Source organism: Molothrus ater, chromosome 2 (assembly GCF_012460135.2).
Source record: "Molothrus ater isolate BHLD 08-10-18 breed brown headed cowbird chromosome 2, BPBGC_Mater_1.1, whole genome shotgun sequence".
Classification (NCBI taxonomy): Eukaryota; Metazoa; Chordata; class Aves; order Passeriformes; family Icteridae; genus Molothrus; species Molothrus ater.
The window spans coordinates 34,012,011-34,033,735 of record NC_050479.2 but is presented as its reverse complement, the minus strand read 5'-3'; the positions used below and the strand labels follow the sequence as shown (position 1 = coordinate 34,033,735).

Below are 21,725 nucleotides of genomic sequence, written 5' to 3'. Positions count from 1 at the left end.
TGATATAAAAAAGTAAGAATTTGGGTTGCAATTAGTGCAGAATGTCCTTACAATTATAAGGAAGATAAAATCTTACCACTAAATGCAACTACTGATATTTTCCTCCTTCTTTAGTCCTATGGAAAATAAGATTGAGTTCTTGGGACTTTTAGTATCGCCAGCTGAATCAAAGCATCTCCGAAAAATCTAAGAAGAATCAAAATCTATCAAGAATCAAAGCATCTCCAAAAAAATTACACCTATGCCATAGATCTTTAGAGACTTCAGCAAGGTACCTGCCCTCTTTTCTGTCCAAAGGCCTCAAAACCCTGATGGTGTTGAGAGACCTTTTCCTACTAAGCCTTGAAAGTATTACTGGTTTAATTTAAGTGGACCTTTATGGGATTCAGGATGTTTACAGCAGGGCACAATAAATGCAGACAAAGCCTTTTCAACTTTTCATAGATCAGGAAGCTGAGAATTAAATGCTATTTGTTCCACTTCACTTTGACAGAGCAATGGAGGATTAATTTTTGTGTTAAGTTCTATCACATCTTTGACAAAATCATTGTTTCCTATAAAGTCTCCAGCAATGATGTTAATACATTTTCTTTTTGGTCCTGGATACTGCTGCTTTATCCAGATTTTCAAACATGGAAGACTCTGGAGTGTCATTTTCTTCAATGATCCAAATGGGTGTACAAGAATATACCTTAAATTTTCAGTAAGGTTAATCCCTGCCACAAAGAATTTTCCTGAAACAAAAATCAGAAAGTGACACATTAAATATTCTTTTGAGGAGAAGAGAGACTTCTCAGTATTGCATTACCTTCACATCTCGTTCCAGTGGGGATCATTAAAATACTAACTCCACATTCTTTCTGTATTGTTTCGTGTCCCTGTAACTGTTTCCCCTTGTTGCAACTGCATGCTGTAGTAAACAATTCCTGAGCCACACTCACTTATCCAAGCATTCCAGTTTAGCTAAATTGGTCTAGTTATTCATTGCAGTCTAAAGGTTCTCCACTGACTAGTTCTCTGTAAATTACTCCTGTTTCTGTGAGGGTTGTTTCCAAAGGCTCAGCCTTCCCCCGCAATGGATGGGAGCGCAGGGTGCACCCTCCGGCTGGGGAGTGCTCTTCTGAAATGGCTACCCCATCGCCACCCTGTGTGTTCACCACAAAAGCTGTGTCACAGGTTCTGAACTGACCCTCTGTCAGATTGCACTACACAGCATGCTTGAGAGCTGCTGTTCATGTGCAGCTACACCCTGCTCGTACTGCTTGGTATCACAGAATCATTAAGGTTGGAAAAGGCCTCCAAGATCATAGAGTCCAACATTTGATCAAACATCGCCACAACAGCTAACCATGGCACTAAGTGCCACGTCCAGTTGTTTCTTGAACACCTCCAGGGACAGTGACTCCACCACCTCCATGGGCAGCCCATTCCAATGCTTAACCACACTTTCAGTGAATAAATTGTTCCTGATTTCCAAGCTCAGCATCCCCCTGGCCTGAGGCCATTTCCTCTTCTGGTTGCCTGTGAGAGGAGGCAAATTTCCACCTTGCTACAACCTCCTTTCAAGTAGCTGTAGAGAGTGATAAGGTGTCCCCTGAGAGAAACCTTGTATGAGCTTCCTTTAACAACAAGGCTAGTGGAATGCACTAGCCTTCTTCTCTCACCATCTGTGCTGCCTAAAGCAAGACTGGACTGAGGAAGCAGCCTCCTCCCCATGAGGTGGGCGCAACTGCACCAGCGAGCTGGTCTGCACTGAGGGCTCCCTTTCTGTGGGTCGCACCAGTGAGGTGGCTGCCACAATCTCTGTGTGTGTGCACTGACAGTATCCACACAGCACACACAGGGTGGTTATATTCCAGAAGGCAACAATTGCCCAGCTTCCTACTTGTTCTGCATGGCTGTAAGTGCCCCTTCTCTCCTGCAAGTGAACTGCCTGTGCCTATGTCACAGACACATTTTCTGAAAAATCCTTTCCTTAGGATTTTTCTCCTGAGAAGCTGAGAGGCCTCAGGAACAAAATGTAAACAATGATTATCTGCTGCTGTGGAATGCAACAGGTGATTGGGCTCATGTGGTCGTTTCTAATTAATGGCCAATCACAGTCAGCTGGCTCAGACTCTCTGTCCGAGACACAAGCTTTTGTTATCATTCTTTCCTATTCTATTCTTAGCTAGCCTTCTGATGAAATCCTTTCTTCTATTCTTTTAGTATAGTTATAATATAATATATATCATAAAATAATAAATCAAGCCTTCTGAAACATGGAATCAGATCCACATCTCTTCCCTCATCCTGGGACCCCTGTGAACACCCTCACACATGCCTACCTGGCCGGCCCGTCCGCTTCATGCGCTCCAAATACCGGATGAGAGCACGAGTGGATGTTTTGTTTCCCCACCAGTACGGGATGGGAGGCCACAGCTCACAGTGCTTCCCCAGTTCCATCTCCTCTTCGTACGAGACTATAACCTGATGGCCAAGGTGCCACAAGGTCCGCAGCGTGGGCACCACCTAAAAGGAAGCAGGCCCAGCTTGACGTCAGCAACACAGCAGCATTCCTTAACTCCACATACTGTGAGACCTCCCCTTGGCACAGATTCAGTTCAGATAAAGAGTTTAAATGAGCAGCCCAGTAGGTGATAGGCTAGTCCACAAGCTGCAGGACAATATGACCCTAGGAGCTTCAGCAAATTCCTCCTTTCCTCAAACAATTCAGCTATGATCATGTCCATAACTCAAGGTCTTCCACCTGCATAATAGGAAACCATCCCTGTGTCAGCCCTCATGCACAAGCCACTGCTGAAAGTTTGTCAGGGGAGGAAGACTGAGACCATCTGTTGCAGGAATGCACACAGAGAGAAGCAGGAATCATTTAGGCAGATTCCACGCATTGATGCAAATTTGGGACAGTAACCACTAAAGAAAACTGAACTATTTAAAAATGTGTAATACTAAATGTGACTCACCAAGAGCTACGTTAATTCTCATTTCTCTAAGTGAAAAGTTTATGAAATTGGGATGCTCCAGACATTTTTAATTGAGAAAGACCTGAGTCAGACATTTTCTCTATCAGACAGATGAGCTAAAATAGCTGTTAAATTTAAGTGTCTCAATATGAAATTTTGAGACACTACATTTTCCAGCTTCAGAAGTTACCATGGGAGAGAACTGAGCCCCTCTCACTAGTTTTATTTGCAAAAAAACCACCAAAACATATTTAACAGACATTGTTTCTTCTAAGAATGTTGTGGTTAAAAACTACATTTGCAGCTTGTGAAAAAGAAATGGTGGCTTTTTGATGTTCCTATTAGGTTATTAAGTTAAATAAAAGCCAAAGGCACTTGAAAATTAATAATATAAATATTAGAAGAAAGCTGTGGGTTGAATTAATCCCTCTCAGTTCATCCACAAAAGAAAGAATGCAAGCTTCTATTAGGTCAGAAAATATTGCAAAATTAAGACACAAGCTTCTTAAGCTACAAAACTTTGTGGTTGACTGAAGCCTTTGCTTTACTCCAGCTGCCTTTCTAAAGCTGGAACCTTTTAAACAAACAAGCAAAGATGTGCAATAAAAGCCAAAAAAACAAGCTACCAAAGATGTGTATATAAACACAGGTGCTTATTATGCAGACAAAGCAGAAATTAAAGTCTAACAAGGGATTTTTAAACCCTAGTAATCCAGATCAAAGGAAGACACCTTGAATAGTTAAGACAATTAAAATTTTAAATGCAGTGTAATATTGTCACACTGTGGCCTGTGCCAGTACTACATACAGACCTTGCCTGAGCAGCTGCTTCATAAACACTTTCACACTTCATTCTGTACAACAACAGAGATGTGGTCTTGAAAGACAGTAGGTAGCAGTTTATTTTAGAATAAGTCAACAAGCACTTGGATATTCAATGGCAAATCTAAATCTCCGATTGTGACAACTCCCACAGATGCCTAACCTGCAATGGTACCACTAGCAAAGTGAGATCCATTGTGCTAGTTACAGATCCCATAGATATAAAGTTTTCCTACTCAAGGGAAGTACTTGGTTTGTTTTTTCTCCAGTTCTCTTCCTCCATCCTCCTGGACACAACTCAGAAATGTTCTTTCTTCATCAAGTGATCTCAGACCATTCTTTCAATACATTTATTCAACAAGTTGTCATCAGCAACTTTCCCCTTTTGCAGTTAATAACTTTCTTCTGTTTAAGAGCTGGCCATGTGTCTGAAAGCAAATTTGACCATCTTCTCCAGTATCTCTGCTCATCCACAACTTACACACTCAAGGTATGTGGGGAAACAATAAAATAGTGTCACTCAGGTCCTCAGTTATTCAGCTGAGGCCTGAATATTCAGAATCCCTAGTTTTCCTGAGAATTGTTCTATTTTAACTCTGCTATGCAAAATGCTTTGAAGTGGTAATACTCACATGTTACTGATACACCAGCTTCAAAGGCTGAATTTGAATCATAAACAGGGTCATCATTCTCCTGCACCACTCACATCTCCTGAGAAAACCCTCTGTTCCTCTGCATCTTTGAAATGTTAATTATTTAACTACTAAAAGCTCCCACACCTTGTAAAAAAACAGAGGGAGCTAAAATTCTCAACTTCTAAACTCTAGCAATCAAATATTTTCTGATTTAAATTAAGGCTTTTCTGGAGGTATGGGTAACTGTGAGACTGGTTAGGAGGTCAGCACCAGGAAAAAAAGTGCCACCAGAAATGCACTGAGGGCAGAGATGCTTCTAAGAGGGACCTCAACAAGTTGACAGATACCTCATGAAGCTCAACAAAAACAAATACAAAGTCCTGAACAGACTAACCCCACACAGCAGGACAGACTGGTGGAAGCTGGCAAGAAACCTGCTTTGCAGAAAAGGACCTGAAGATTCTCGTAGGCATCAAGCTGCACGCGAGCCAGAATGCTCACCTGGCAAAGGTCAGTTGTGAACTGGGCTGTATCAGCAAAGGCACAGACAGCAAATCAAGAAAAGGGGATCTTCCCTTCTATTCAGCAGCTGTGGGACTGAGCTCAGGTATTGTTTCCAGCTGGGGCTTCCCCAGTACAAAAAAATCACTGATGAGCTGGAGTGAATCCAGCAGCACACCAGCAGAGCAAGCAGAGGCTGGAGCAGAGGCTGGAGCAGAGGCTGGAGCATGGCACACAGGGACAGGCTGAGGGAGCTGAGTCTGTCCAGCATGAAAAGACAAGACTGGACAGTCTGCAAGTACCTAATGGGTAAATGTAGAGAAGACTCCTCAGATATGCACAGCAAAGGATGGAAGTCAGCAGACACAAGAGAGATTCTGATCAGATAGAGAAGGAAAACAATGTTACTGTGAGAGTGGTCAAATTTTGCATAGAAAGGTTGTGAAATCTCCATCCTTGGAGATAATCAAGAATGAACAGGACGCAGCCCAGCGTAACTTGGAACCTGGTCCTACTTTACATGGTGGTGTTGGACCAAATGACCTCCAGAGGTCACTTCCAACCTAAACTGTTTAAAATAGAAAAAAATTAATTTATAATTATTGCTGTGAAAAGGCAGAAAATGGATTCTTTAAATTCTAAATAATAAATATAAGATGTACAACTTTTATTTTCCTTTATTTTTTCTTTCATTTTTCTTTCTTTTCCTCTCTTTTATTTTCTCTCTTCTTTTCCATTTCCTTTCCAAGAAAACTCAGACAAGACAATGGATGACAGTTGTCTCTACTATTGTCCCACACACATAAGAGTCAAATTTAACTCCCTCCTCTACATGGTGGAATGTATGTTTGCTTTATCTCCTCAGTTCTATTAGATAATGACCTATCTCTAATGCAGTAAATGGTACTTTCCCAAGGTTAAAAACACAGTGAAAGTAGAATATATCTAAAAATTTCCAATCAAAGATCTCACTGGGGTGTATCATTCTTTTAAAATGTGAAAAAAAAGCATCTCATACTTACATTTCTAGGACACAGTTTACACTGGAAAATCTCTTTTATACAGGCAACAAGATGATTATGAAGTCTTTTGGTTAATCCATCAAAATTCCTGCAGGCTATGATAACTACTTCCTGAGGATGAGTTTCTAACCACCTCAATATTTCCCACAGAATATCCTACAAGAAAGAGATATGGCAGCTTAGAAAGTTATCTGTGCTATGCAGGAGAAAGGATATACAATCAACAGAGCAGTGATGGTGGAGTAGACTCACAATCACAATAATGAAAAACTGTGTTTTCTCAAAAAAAAAAGTGTTTCTGTAATTATATAGGGCTTTTAATGCCTTCTTCCCTTTAACAACATCTCTCCTTACCAAGGAAACAGGAATGCCCTGAGTATCATCCTGGGACAACACATGATAAACCCCAGAACAACAGGCATGTGGTAGGGGATAGGCAGTGGAGAGCAGGCACAAAGAGTCTGGTTTGAGGATAAGGGAAACATTGATGCTCCAGTATCACATGCAGCTGCTGAACCTAACTTCCAGCCCTGCTGATTTTCTCTAATTTGAAGTCCTCACAAAAGAAAAACAAATAACCTACTCAGAAGACCTTGAGCCAGCATTTCTGGATTATGATGGCCCTCAAATGAAAAAATGACACTGGTTTCATAGCCATCACAAAGGTAAGGAAAATACCTGCACAGTAACAGTTGTGTAAACCATATGCACGAAGTACAAATTCATAGAAGGATCATTAGCCTTGTGGGCAATCCTGAAATCCAAGTATCGAACTCCGGCCTCAAGTTGCTCTGTCACAGTCAGGACCTGAAAGGTGAAACAGAAGACAGAGGTCCTGAGAACTTGAAAGAGATTTGTTTCTTTAGTTTAGAAAGCTAAAAGAGGGGTGCAAAGTTAGCTCTGTGGCATTTTTCACAGGTCTTTCATCTTTAAAATGTTACTGTATGGCACCAAATTGCAACTTGGAAGCATTTTGCTCTCTGGCAAGAGGGATTCCAATTTCCCTGCAGCATTTACTGCAAGTACAGATTAGATTAGTTTCAGACAGTTGCCCTTGTTGTGTTCTGAAAGTTAAAGACCAATTAACCTGTGCATAAATACATGATTGCTCTTCACACAACTATTCATTTAAAAAACCATTGCAGGATCAGCAAGTTAGAAATGCTGTATTTATCTTATTAGATCAAAGGCTTTACTGTGGTTGTCTCTGCGGACCTCACACATCCTCAACAGAAGGAAAAACAAAAATAGAAAAAAAATACTGGCTATTGTTCTTTTTCAAGTTTCTTATGAAGTTTGAATTAACCTGTAGAAGTCTTACAAAACAGAGGCACTCCTTAGATCCACTTCCCTCAGAGCACTTCCACTGGCTTTGAGGGCTGAATAGAACAGGTGATAAAGCTGCTTCTGGGGCAAAAAGTTTCAAATTATTTGTCTTTTCCTTATGTCAAGACTCTCTTAGCGAAAGAAAATAGAATCAATTTAATTAGGTAGGTTTAAACTAGTCCATCTTAGTTCAACCTGCTAGGGATGAAAATTTAGGCTTCAGAAACAATACATTATACTGATTTAAGTCAGAAAGGATCAGAAAGCTAAATCAGTACAAGGCATTGCTCTTGAATATCCAGATTCGTAGCTTTAGCACTGTGGCAGAGCTTAAGGCACATGGCAGGATGCTCACCTTGCTCAGTTTAACCCCTTAACTTCCTGGTTTTTGGACATGAATTAAGCCTCCCCAGGCTGTGCCTGAGGGGCTGGGCTGGGACAGACCAGCCCCGGGTGCCCCAGGGTCCAGGGGTGCAATGGGTCAGCTCTTCCTGGGCCTGCTGGGTCTCCACCAGGCTGAAGCAGTTGATCCACTCCCCTTTGCTTGGATTATGTTGGAGATGGGAGTGTACATGGCTGTAGGTCATTTATAACCTCTTGTACATGGCTGTAGGTCATTTATAACCTCTGTGGCCAGAAAAAGCACCAAATGAAATTGCTGTTCTGAGCTGCCGTTCAGATTAATTCATTTCTTATCTGTTGACTACACAGGAAAACAAGAGAAATTAGACTCTCTAATTAGTCACCTGGGTTTGGATACTGGATTAGGCAGCGTGAACATTGCCCCCTAAAGGGCAAAATTCAAAAGGGAGCCCTGAGGAGCACTGCTGCTCAGAGCTTCAATCTCACACCAGGCATCCAGGGCATGACTGGAAGTTCCACAGCCATTACACAGGAACCATTTGGGCCTCCAGACTGACAGCCACAGCAACTGGGGCTCAAGCAGGCAACTCCCAGGCACTGGGCCATCCAGGAACTTGGGGATCCTACCATCAGAAGGGCTCCATGGTGTCTGTTCTGCATTCCAAAGGGTGGAGTCATCTCCCCACACAGATAACTGGAGCACAGCAGAGCTAAGGAGGGGCAGGATTGTAGCTGTGCCTCTTCCCTAACAGCACTGGGACACTTCCTGCTTGTCACCCTGGGTTTGGACCAGAAGATTATTATAATGATGTTAAGAGATTGTTTGTCACCAACAGGGTCACTTTGCCAGCCACAAACCCACAAGTTAGGAGGTTTCCAAATCTTTCTTTGGCTAAAGTCCCCCTCAAAAAAGCAGCTCAAAATAAACAAGGATCTGTGCTAAGCAAGTGCCCATCAACATCAGCTCATGATTGCTGGTTCATATTCGATAGCTGGTAGTGTCTAAGATTCTAGTTTGCCAGAGCTGCTCAAACACAACAAAAGAAACCTTAGCAGCTTATTGATATTTATCAATTATTCAGTTTTAATTCTCTAATAATGAACTACTCCTTCAATAAGAACAAAACCAGAAAGATTTTTGGTACCTCTTTGACATCAGGAAAGTCTATTCTTTGTAAAAATCTTCAAAAGCTGTACCTTAAATCATGATCATCAATTTTGTCTTTACCATACATTTATAAGGAACAAAGAGATAACTACTCTTACACACACACACATTTTAAAAAGTTAACTAAACCTTATGTGATGGACCACACCTTCACTCTTTTAATCTTTATGGGGAAAAAAAAATCCTTCAACAAGGGTTTTTTCTGTTTCTGCTGCTGGTGAAACACCCAGTGTAGGTAGGGAAAGCAACTGACATCTCACACAACAGTGATAGCAAAAATGACAAGCAAAGCTCCTGAACAAAGTTCAAGAGAAAAAAAATCTCTGTTAATTACATTAATATTAAATTTTATTTACCACCACAATAAACATGTGAAAAATGGTTTCTAGTACCAAGTGGTCAGCTTTAAACAACAACTACAAGTATCATCCCTGCCTCACCTGCATGCTTTTTGCCCATAAAAGATGATTAGATATGTGTGGCTCCTATCTCATACTCTGAAGTGCTGGATTTTGAAAGAGTAATTTTCTTCATATTGGCTGGAATGGAACTGTGGCTTGGATTTGAGCTGGAAAGAGCATTGATTACACAGGGATGTTCTTTCTGTTGCTGAGAAGGGCTTACACAGAGTCAGGGCCTTTTCTGCCTCTCACCCCACCCCACCAGCAAGGGGGCTGGGGGTACACAAGGAGCTGGGAGGGGACACAGCCAGGAAAGCTGGCCCTAACTGACCACAGGGATATCCCACATCATAAGGAGTCATGCTCAGCATATAAAGCTGGGGGAAGAAGAGAGGGAATGTTCAGAGTGATCGGGGTTTGTCCTGTTAAGACATGGTTACACATGATGGAGCCTGGCCTTCTTGGAGGTGACTGAACACCTTCATGTCCATGGGAAGTGGTGAATGAATTCCTTATTTTGCTTTGCTTGCCCATGTGGCTTTTGCTTTACCTGTTAAAAGGTCTCTATCTCAACCCACAAGTTCTCCAGCTTTTACCCTTCAATTCCCTCCCCTGTCTCACCCAGGGGCAGCGAGAAGCAGCAGTGCAGGGCTGAGCTGCTAGATGGGGTTAAACCACAACACCCAAGCATGGGATCTCATGAGAGCACAGATTTCTGGGCAGCAGGCTATTCTGTCATTGTACACTCTCAGCCCTGCAGCACAAGTTTCAACTTTGCCAAGGCAAGAAGAGAGCCCCAGACAATGGTTACCTGTGTTATAGACCACTTCATGATAATGGGGTGCACAATGCAGGGCAGACATTTGTTTAAAAACTTCACCAGCTTGGACTCATTGCCACTAACAGCAGAGCTTTTATCCAAACAGTAGGTCATAGTGTCGTGACTCCCTGTAGAATACAAAAATAAATGTACAGAAAATCTCATTTCTTAACGACTCAAGACCACATTCCATGGCTACATTTCATGTGCACACCTGATAGGCCACCACATTTGCAAGCCACACACCTACATATTCTGAGAGCCTCTGTAGTTATGGCAAAAAGGTGGAATTGTCTACAGAGGTTGGTCACCTAACATTAATAAGCTTAGTGTAAAATCCTTGCAAAGGGAAGGCACTGACACTTTTCAATAAAACATCTGAAATACACATGACTGTTGTTTGCCACAAACCACAATAAAATGGTTTGTTTCAAATGGCCTCTTCCCTACATGGGAAAATATGACTGAAAGAAGAAATTCATCTTCTTACACCTTTAACACTTAACTTTGCACTTTAACCATTTATATCTTAAATATCTGCTAAAGTTGTCTTCCTGAAGTAAGCCCCCACCTCCGCTACAAAAACAGCAAAGAAGGTGGGTGCTTGAAGGTTTCTGAGACAAATCCAAGTTCATGAGTGAAAGATGAACAAGATCCTCGTTTGATGGACTTCAAAAATTACCTGACCCTTTCCAGCACAGGGAATTATGCAGGCCTGGGAGCCAAGACCAATATGCCCAAATACTTTATTTCCTTGAAGTCTTAATAAATCTGACACATCTCTTGCATCATGTTTAGATTAAACTATTGCAACTCACAATTTCATCAGGATATGGAACCAGTGATTTTGCTAGCTTTTCTGTTCCATTATTTCTTCCAGTTTTATAAAGCATCAATAAGAAAAGCTAACAATTCAGTGAAGTGACTTGCTTGGATGTAAACAGAATATCTACAAAGAATTTGCTTATCATTTTGAGGTTTAAGTCTTCTGTCAAATTAAGTGTTCACTGGTGCTAGGAAGTGCTTTCTTGAATTGTCAGTCTTACTGGACCAGTGGTAATATTTCTAATAAACACAGTAAAAAGGATTGGTTTGGAAGTAAAAATTCTTTCAAATTGTCAATAATAGTTTGATGTCTCAATCAATTTTCTCACCTTCTAAAAACCATTTTTAATTTATTTTACTGCTTTAAACACCCAAAACACACTCACTGCAGATGGGAGATCAGTATTGAGGGTAGGCAATAAAAGAAGTATGTGTTAGAAGATGTAGGAGTCAAACTATTAAATATCCATGGACCAAATCCAAGTCTGAGAGATAAGCAGGATTCCATTGATGGGTGTTGCATCTATGGATGCCAACCAGCAAATGGATAGCAATCTTTACTCACAAGTCTTTTCTGATGTCATGAGTTACAGTAATGAAAGGAAGACGGGTACATCCATGACACAACATATATGATGCAAAGATAGTGAGCTAGCACCAAGCCAGGTAGCTCCAGACCTTGATTCCACACCTCCCCAGCAGCACTGTGCTGAATCTGGTGCAAGCACAATACTAATTAATGAGATTTGCCACTGTCTCATCATCATGCTTTCAGAATCCACACTGTCATGTTTCTTGCATGCCTTCTATGAGATAAACTTCCACTTCCAAACTGGGTTTCCTCCCTCTGGAAACCTGCCAGAGCTGTCTTGACCTGATTGGTCTTGATCTGTTTGTGTTCTGACTTGGGCTAGATCAGCTTTGTAGGTCAACTGGACAGACATCAAAATATTCTAAGCTAATAGCCTGCAATGCTCTGTAAAAGTCCTCTAATGTTTGCTGAAATGGACTTGCCTTCAACTGTTCTTCATGCCTGTTCTCCCTGCAGGCATATTCACAAGAACAACAAACATTTTCAAGAATAACAAGGTTATTAGGAGGAGAGCCAGGAAGGCAAACAAACCCGTCAGTAGGTTCTCCACTTTCTAAGATGGCTAAGAAACACCAGGGGAAAGTCTCATAGAAACACCATGGCTCCTTTTCCAGCAAAACAAAATCCCACTGAGTGTGCTACTGGCTTTTGAATGATTTTTGCAATAGGAACAAAAATAGAAAAAAGAAGACTATTACCTTCTTTCTTCAGTCATAAGACAGATGCATATTTTCTTTTTTCCTCTCATGCTGGTTAAATAAGAAATCTAGGGGGTTTTCTTTGATAGCACCTGTCCTAGTCCTCTTACAGAGGCTTTATCCTAAACAGAGATGTGCTTGTTTTGAAGTTAACATCAATTCAAATTACATTATCTAAGAAGCTTCCATGAAATAAGTTTCTGGGTTTCAATTTTAATTGGAACTCCACACTCCATTAGTTCACAACAGGCAGAAAAAAGCCAAAACACTACAATTTTTGGATTCTCCCAAGGCTCTACCCACTGAAGACATGGCTTCACACTATCTCTAAATATATGCCTTTCCCAAAATTAACCCATGATCCTGTGTCCTACATAAAACATTCATCTACACACTGTGCTGCTTTGCCCAAGCTACCTGTCACATCTACAGGTATGAGAGAAAACACAGGCTAGACTTTTCTTTAGAACCATTTTTGAAGTGGAAGCAAAGGGAATCACTCAAGAGCTGATGGCCTTCAGTGCCTCCCCGTTTGTCAGTGAAACCACATTAAACCATAAATTTTTATGGACAGAATGAGAGGGGGAAAAAATCAAGGCAGCAGAAAGAAGCAATAATATGACCAAAGAAAGGTTAATAACACACAGGTATCGTTCAAATGCATTTACACGTAACACGATAAATCCAGTTTTTATAAGCTGGATAATGTAGAAAAGTAACAGTCTACATTAGTAAAAACATGTTAATTATAAGTCTCAATTCTCCTTTTTCTGCAACTTCACAGCCTCTTTTAGGCAGTACAAAGAAACAAATAGTAAGGTAAACCTTAATTCTCCCCTTCTGAAAACATTTTATTATATGGGAATTCACAAGAATTAATTAGGGAAATTTTATCTTTGCCCAAATAAGTTAATCCTTAGATTATTAATAGTATCTCACAAGATAATGCAAAGTGCGTCTTTATTTTTATCTCTAAAAAAACAATAAAAAATTCCTTTGTTACCCCTCCCCTCTAAGAAACACCAAACATTACAGACCAACATTATTGACATAACATCACACAAACCCTCCCCCACACGCTGACCCAAATATAAACATAGCTATCCTGAAATGGGACAAACAGGATATTCCAATGCTTAAATGGTAAGCTAACAAAACAGTGGAGAACAAAAGTTAATCTTTACCTGGAAGAGCTAAGTTATAGAGGGGAATATCCCAGAGCTTCTCTGGTAACTGTGACATCCATTGACCATTTTCATGGCACACGTGAACGAAGGTTTGCAAAGGGCCTTCCATTGGTATGTGCTCTGGGACTTCATAGGGTGTTCTGGGAGGGAAAAAGAAAAGAAAAATAATAAACCACTCCAAATAAACCACTCCATCTACTGTGGTTGAATTAATGGCATTGCACCTGTGAAGGAAGAATTTATAGATGTTAAAAAATGCCAACCCTTCCCTCAAGTAGTTGCAGAAAAATGTCAAGAGCTTGTAGCCACAACATGTGCTGCTTTTGATAACACTGTCTCCCAGCACAATGCCAAAGAATGGATTCCAGCTTCAGGTTTGCAAACTGACCAAGTGAAAGAAAAAATCAAGCCAAGGCAAATATACACAGTTTCATTGGTATGGAGAAATTGCTGTCTGTATTGGCTGTTGTGAAACCACAAGGAGTACCTCCCTCCAGTGTGAAACTCTGTCCGTTCCTTTACCCTCTGCAGTCCCAGGAGCATGGCAATGGGACCAATGGCAGGGCTGGGACAGGGGCTGGGTCTGCTACCCTCAGGTCCCTAGAGAACACTTACCTTCAAGGATCCAGTCAGGTGCCACAGGAGTACCTCTATGAAAAGCCTTTACAAAAATGTCAGGACATTGGATTTGCAGGTCATTCCACCATCTGAGGTCAAAGAGGAAGACTTTTCTCTCCTTATTCCTGCTTTGGAGAACACCAAAGATGTTTTCACCACTCCTATGAGTCCATGATCATAAGTATTTCAGTTTGGTCTGACCTTCCTGAAACTACTCTAGAACAGTTCTTCTCTGGGATCTTCTGCAAAATTTGCAGTGGTCATTCAGGAGTGCCAGTGGAGAAAGCCCAGGTGAGAAATCGTGGCATCACCAGGGCCTGCTAGAGTTATCCTGTTCATTTTTCATTTTATGATCTCCTGGATTGTGCAGAACACAAAAATAAGTTCTTTGTGTTTTGGGGTCTTTTTCCTAGTATGTTCCTAGTTCAGGTGGTGGTCTGAGGATTAGAGCCTTCCTTCTTTTCACTGCTTTCAAGGCTTTATTTTGTCACAGATAGTGTGAGAGTTTCTTCTGGCACAGTGATGGCACAGTGATTACCAATACCAACATATTACCAATATCACAGCTTCCTTTTTAATGTTGTTTTTAAAAGCTGCCAATGTAAATTATTCCTTCCTGTCTGCTACAGCAATCTCAGTCATATACGTATTTTTGAGGTTTTGTACTCTGCAAACACCCTCACTGGTCCCTGGTCTCTTTTGCTGTATCTTAGCACATTAATTCAAGATTGTTTCTCCTAGGAGGTTGTTGGTTTTTTTCCTCATATACTGGAGCGCCACAGTGCTTATATGAAGAACATTTCCTTAAACACGGTGCAATATTTTTTCTTTTGACAGTCACATAGGGTCATCTGAAAGGCAACATTAGGAATTGCATTCCTAAGCTTTATGTCCATACCACACAAAAAGATACAATCTGCTTTTATACAGCCAATGCACAAAGCATCACCTGCCTAGCCGTGCTTTCGGTGCATCTTTGAGTTGTAAGAAACAAATGGTCTCTATATGCCATATCAGCCATTCTTATTCTTGGAAAAATATTCAGATCTCAGGCAGATCAACTCACCCATCCTCTGACTCTGCACTTTAATATGATGAGCTTCTGTCCCCCACAGACCCTTGTTCAGACAACAGATGTCTGAAGCTCATTTTGTCACCTTTTGCTGTTTCATGCTTCATCACACTGCGCACCACTGCTCACCCACAGCTGCTCTGCTCTAGTCTCTGTACCAAGTAACATCAGCATGGGCAGGGGCTGCAGGTGCTGAAAACAGCATTTCTGTTTATAAAGACTGGATGGTCTCTCTTCTTCTCCAGCTCTGAAGCTGACAGGAGCTCTGAGGCTGTAAGACCCCAGCATATGGCAGCACTTATGCAGGACCTGTATGCAGACTAGAGACCTAACTATAAGCATTGTTTTTCCTCTTCTGAGTGGGGAGATTTGCAGCTTCCTTTCCAGAGCTTCTGGGGTTCTCCAAAGCCACCCATGCTCCCCCAGCGCAGGCACCCATCACCCCAGGGACCCGTAGGGTCCCTTAAGCCCTGCCAGGTGGTCACACCTTGTCCTGGCACATGCTCCTTTGCAACAACAGCACCCCCAGGATGCATCCAAGGGTGCAGGTTTGCCTGCTGCCACTCTCCTCCTGTCATGTGCTCTCACCATCTTGTTTGGGCTAACACAAGGCAGCTTCACAGCTGACAAAAAAAAGCTGGGTTTCTGCCATCCCTTTCTCCAAGTCAGCACAGAGTCAGGATAGCACATGCTCAGGAGGTCCCTGCAGAGGCATCAAGCCCTGCAATTGCCTTTACTGAGCTGTACAAGAGATCCCTTGGGATTGTCCAGCCAAAGCCCACGGGCAGCACAGCTGCCATCATTGTTCCAGCCTCTGCAGGACCAGGACACTTCACAAGAGTATCCTGCTGGGCCTGAGGAAAGCCAGCAGAGACCAGAAACAGCAAGACCAAGACACACTGCAGTCCTGCAAACACAGACATGTGAGAGATGCACATCTCCTTCTTTTCCTCTTCTTCTTCCACAGTACCCTGAGAGAGACTGGGGATGGCAGCCGCTGGCAGTGCATGGCAGGAGCTGCACCATGGCCATCTGCTGATCAAGTCCTGTACAGAAGTGACTGGACCAGGTTTTGTCCCACTCCCCCATGCAATGCAAAGCCCTAGATGTTCACACTGCCACCTCTAAACTCAGCTGCTGCCTTGTGTTTGAGGGGCAACCTTTAGGGAGAAACCAAGGCTGACTTGGAGAAATGAAACTGCAACCATTAGCTGCTGCATCTCATTACTAAACCCTAAACTTCACAATAAACTTCACAAATAAGAACTGTTTCTTTATTCCCCTTATCCAGACAGGTAAGTCCACCCTACACACAGTACTGTGATAAACTACTGTGTTGGGTTTGCATGGCAAGATTTTGATAGTGGGGGGAGTCTACAGAGCTGATTCCTGTGAGAAGCTGCCAGAAATTGTCCCCAAGTAGAACAGAGCCAATGCCAGCTGGCTCCAAGGCAGGCTAAGGGTGAGCCCATCAAGAACAGTGGTAGAGCCTCTGAGGTAACAGGCTCAAAAAGGGGGAAAAAGTTGCTGTGCAACAGCAGCCAGGAAAAGAGGGGTAAGAATATGTGAGACAACTCTGCAGACACCAGAGCAAGTGCAGAAGGAGGGGCAGGAGGTGCTCCAGACACTGGAGCAGAGATTTGCCTGCAGCCCATGGCGAAGACCATGGTGAGGCAGCTGTGCCCCTGCAGCCCATGGAGATCCGTTCTGGAGCAGAGCCCTCCACCTGCAGCCTGTGGAGGGTCCCACACTAGGGCTGGTGGATGCCCAAAGGAGAATGTGACCCCATGGGAAGCCCATGTGGGAGCAGGCTTCTGGCAAGACCTGTGGTCTCATGGAGAGAGGAGCCCACACTGGAGCAGGTTTGCTAGCAGGACTTGTGACCCCATGGAAAGGACCCACACTGGAGCAGATCACAAAGAACAGCAGCTCTTGGGAAAGACTGATGTTGGAGAAATTAGTGGAGGACTGTCTCCCACAGGAGGGACCATGCTGGAGCAGAAGAGGGTGAGGGGTCCTCCCCCAAGGAGGAAGGATTAGCAGAGACAATACTTGATGAACTGACCTCAGCCCCTATTCCACATCCCCCTGTGCCACTGCAGGTAGAGGAAATCAGGAAATCAAAAATGAAGTTGCACCCTGGGAGAATGGAGAGGTGGAGAGTAGGTGTTCTAAGATTTGCTGGTTATTTCTCTGATTTCATTGGTAATGAATTCAATATTTTCCCCAAGCCGAGTCTGCTTTGCCTTTTTTGTGACAGTACCTGGTGAGTGACCTCTCCCTGTCCTTATCTGGGCCTATGAGCCTTTCCTTACATTTTTCTCCCCCCTTGCTGAGCAGGAGAGCAATAGAGAGACTCTGGTGGGCACTTGGCTTCCAGTCAGGAGCAGCCCACCCTAACTACCCTCGCTCCCCTTGTTCACATCAGCCGTCTCACCTTCCCTGGGTGCTCTGCATACAGACAGCAATTCCATTTTGAGGACTTTACCGGGACACATGCAATAAACAAGCAATAAAACATGCAGACCTATAAAGCCGCTACATTTTGTATATATCTTATATATCTTGTATCCAAATCTTTGAGATCAGAAGAAAGGAAAATTTCATACTCTTGATGTCAGGTAAATTATGTAATACTATTGAAGGCAGGTATTAAGCAGGCTGTGTTAAAATGTTTAAATAAGGATAAGGGATTTGCCTGCATCCAGGGCACCTGTTCAGAAAGAATAATTGAAGTTGTGATATGAATTACAGAAAAGAATTCTGAATTACAGAAAAGAATTCTCTTCCTAAAATGAGTTGTTCCGATTTGATTTGTCCAGCCGCAGGACACAGAGAGCGTCGGGCTGATGTCCCTCGCCCGGAGGGGCTGTGCCCGGTCGGAGCGCGCCTTGCCCGCGCAGCCCCGCTGGGACACGGCCAAACGCCGGCCAACGCAGTTCCGGGAGGCAAATATAATTAAAGAACCACTCATGATGACATCAGTAAAACATGTGCTGCAGCCGACCCAGAAGCTAAAAAAACCCCCACGGGAGTTACGGGAAACCCTGTGAGGAGCAGTACCCGAGCACCCCGGCGAGGAGGGGCCGCCAGCCCCCGGGGGCGATGGGGACCGGGGCTCCGCGCTGCCCCCGCCTCCCTCCCGCTGCCGGGCCCTCCGGGGAGCCGCACCCCTCCCTCTCCCCCTGGCCACTGCTTTACTCACTCCGAGGAACGACTCCGTGCCCATGCCGGCTCCTCGGGAAGCCGTGCGCACCCCAGCCCGCCCGGGCCCCGCACCAGGCGGGGCGGAGCTGCCCCGCCCGGCTCAAGTGGCCGCGGGTTTGAGGAAGGTGAAGAAGGGGCGGGAGGGATGAAGAAGAGGAGGAGAAGTGGCGCTGCCCGAAGCGCAGAGCCGCTCTCTGGACTGATGGGGCATTGCTCCAGGAGGAGCCTGCGGGCAGGCACAGGCGGAGGGAGCGCCAGGTATGCCATGCTGCTCCCGCATTTGACATCTATTCATGCAGGAAGGCTTAAGATAAATATTTACAAATATATATATACGTTAGAAGTACCTTATTTTCCTGCTGTGTCTATCCAGCAAAGCTTGTCAGGGCCTCAGCTGTGGTGAAATTCACTTATGATGTCACCTGGCAGAAATCTTGGCAAGCTCTTCAAAAAGCTTTTCTGTGTAAAGAGGCAGGAGGTAAATAGATGAGTGAATGGCATATAGAGGCAAACATGCATACCGTCGGTGCAGGGTGTGTTCTCAGCCTTCCCAGAGAGATGGGGAAAGGATCTCACCTACCCCTTAGTGTTCCAAAAGCACACTAAAACACACAGCTCCCTGAGTAAAGAATGGTGAGCTGAAACTCCAGCTGAAAGAATGGATAGACATTAGCTCCCCTTTCTCCACAGGGCAGCATTCCTAGAGGGTTATCTACAATGGAGCTGTTTTCTAAGTGCTCTGGGATCATACTGCATTTTGGATTAGTAATACTTCAGGCTGCTGCAGTGTTGTGCTTCTTAATGCAAGGATGTATTTTCCAGACAGGCCTTTTTCACTAACTCATTTCTGCATGAGGCAGAGCAGTGTATATGCACAGAACAAAACTTGCTGTGGTACCAACAGCAGCAAGATCAGGTTAACACTCAGCTAAATGAGTCATTTCCATTGGTGAATCCCAGGACAGCAGGGCTGCCTGGACTTCAGGGAGATGCTTACAGTTATATGTATCAGTCCAGGCTGCTGTTTATATATCAGGTCTTACAGAGTATCACAAAACTAGCTGCCAGTAGATGCAGAATAGATGTGCACCACGTTTAGCACTAGACATAAAAAGGATGAAATGTCAAAAGAAATGAAGTAAAACAAAGGAGAAGGTAGGAAAGAAAAGACACTATTTGATGGCTGCGTGGTTTTGTACCACCACGCTAGAAAGCAGCTGAGAACAGTTACAGAGAAGTGTTATTGTGTATTGTGCCCTTTGTAGAATGAAATAAATAGCAAAGTATTTCAATCAGAAAAGGCTAGGAGTAAAAATCAAAGTCAACTTTAATTCTTCATTTTCTTAGAAAGTTAAGACTATGAAGGTGTGACAAAACAACAGTCAGGCAGTCTCTGGATACTACCATGATGAATACAGTACAGCCAGACATGGTTCCAGCCTTGTGAACCAAACCTGTGTGAAATTGCTTGGACTAAAAGGCAAAACATGACTGTGGAAAGAAAAAATTAAAGGCAATTTTAGTGTAGATTTGAAATGAGTAACAGAAAACTCAAAAAGAACCACGAAACTGAAATCCCACATTTTATTCTGAAGGCCTTAACACAGGACTTTACACCCTAGTAATGTGAAGTGTCTGCTGAGTGATGATCTTGCAGGTCTCACCTCAACAGAAATACTCTATCAGGAAATCTCTAGCCATGTCCAAACCCTTCTAATTCCTACCCTTTCAAGTCTGAGTTTGTGTCTCAGTTCTTTGTTTGCACTGGAATTACTAGAGATGTCAAGAGAGTTGCTCTTGGTTTAGTTCTGAGATCACAAACTCTCAGGAGGGATTTAGGAATTCCATAAGCCAATGAATGACAGGAAGTTAATCAGCAAATGATTAAAGCCCTGAATAAGCATGTCTTCTGAGGAGCAGTCAAGGCTAGGATAACTTTTAGCAGTATTTGCAGAAATAGTGATAAACAAATTTCAAGATGAGGAAGCAGGGACATGAAAAAGCCCAAGATTTTCCCTCCTCACAAAAGAAATGTCTGCATCAAAAAGACAAGACAGACCTCAAAAGACAAGGAACTTACCCAGAAGGAGCTTATCAGGTTTTGAAGCAATCAGTACTGAAGAGGTTTGAAGCTGGTAGCATCTGAGTGAGTCAAGACAGGCAGATAAATCAGTGTGGGGATTGATGGAAGTGCAGCTCTGATTTACAGCTGTGGGTCAGAGTGAAATTTCTGGTTAGTTAGTCACAGAGGCAGCAGTCATACAGCCTTAAACTGGACTTTCTATATTTAAACACTTTGGCATGCCAAAATATGGTGCTCTCAGTCTGAGAGAAATCAGTTGATTTGTTCAGATGAATTAGAGGTTTATGACATTATTTTGAAAACGTACAGTATTTGAGATGTTGCAGAGGCTTTTGTCTTCCAACCCAGTTTTTTATTTTCAGATATGAAACATATTTGTTTCTATGCTGTAATGTACAGAAATTATATAAAAACATACCACTAAGCATTTGAACAGCTTTAACTGAATTGCCTGGATTTGGGGTATTTGCTCTGAGGACGTGTCCAACGCCCTAGGCAATGTGTGTATTTGTCCCTGTCCTGACTTACTGATAAGTCCTCTCAACCTTCACCCAGTTTCTGGCTTTGGAACAAACAGGCAGCTTAATATTTCTGAGAGGAGGTTGTATATCTAGGGGCAGCAGCCATGATGTGTCCTAAGAGCAGGGGAATCATTGAGGAGGCAGCTTGCAGCACCAGGGAGGTCACTCTGGGTAATAAAAAGACCTGGGAAGGAAAATGTAGCTCAGACCTGCTGAGAGCTTGAAACTGCTTGTCTGTGTTTGCTTCTAGAGTTATGAGACCACAGTGGCTACTCAAGCTTGCAATGCTGTGAGCAGGATGTGATGAGGATGGGAGGCAGTGTGGAGCCCTTCAGTGATGTGCCTCTGATAATCTGGCACCAGCTGGCAGGAAACCTTAGGCAGAAGAATTGGGGTGGGATTTAGGTTACCCAAACACATTGCAGCATGCCAATTCCACCATGAAGAACAGCCCTGGCTTTATTTGCAACAGGCAAAGCCAGTGATAAAATTCAGTGGCTGGTAAAAATGCTACTGGGGTGGTTAGACATGGGGTACAATGTTGCTGAGAGGAAAAAATAGAGTTGAATTTTATTAGTGAAAATTTTAATTGAAATTTTTAAAACGTGGGGGAAAAAAAATCCTCAAATTCTTCCATTTTGATCCATTCCCACCAATACAAGAGAGGCTTCAGTGGGCATGGATCAAGGTGCAGGCAAAATAATCTTCCTCTCAAACAGAAGAAAGTGAGATTTTAATTTCAACTTAACTACACCACTATTGACAAGAAGAGTTAAAATGCCCTAAAATACTTTTGGTACAACCAGCTTACCTCATGTCTGGCACTAACAGTGTTTAAAACAAGGTAAGAAAAGCTCTTCCAACATGCACAGGAGAGCTGCTTGTAATGTCCTACTGG

General features: G+C 43.0%; 1 protein-coding gene across 1 annotated transcript; it reads right to left on the bottom strand.

Moving 5' to 3' along the window:
• Nucleotides 1–285: 285 nt before the first annotated feature.
• On the bottom strand, nucleotides 286–13,545 carry PLCXD1 (phosphatidylinositol specific phospholipase C X domain containing 1). The gene is given in 7 exon segments (XM_036386864.2): nucleotides 286–734; nucleotides 2,328–2,511; nucleotides 5,947–6,102; nucleotides 6,625–6,753; nucleotides 10,016–10,152; nucleotides 13,324–13,522; nucleotides 13,525–13,545. Coding segments are annotated over 7 exon segments (1,122 nt in total). The 3' UTR covers nucleotides 286–438.
• Between the last annotated feature and the right edge of the window lie 8,180 nt (nucleotides 13,546–21,725).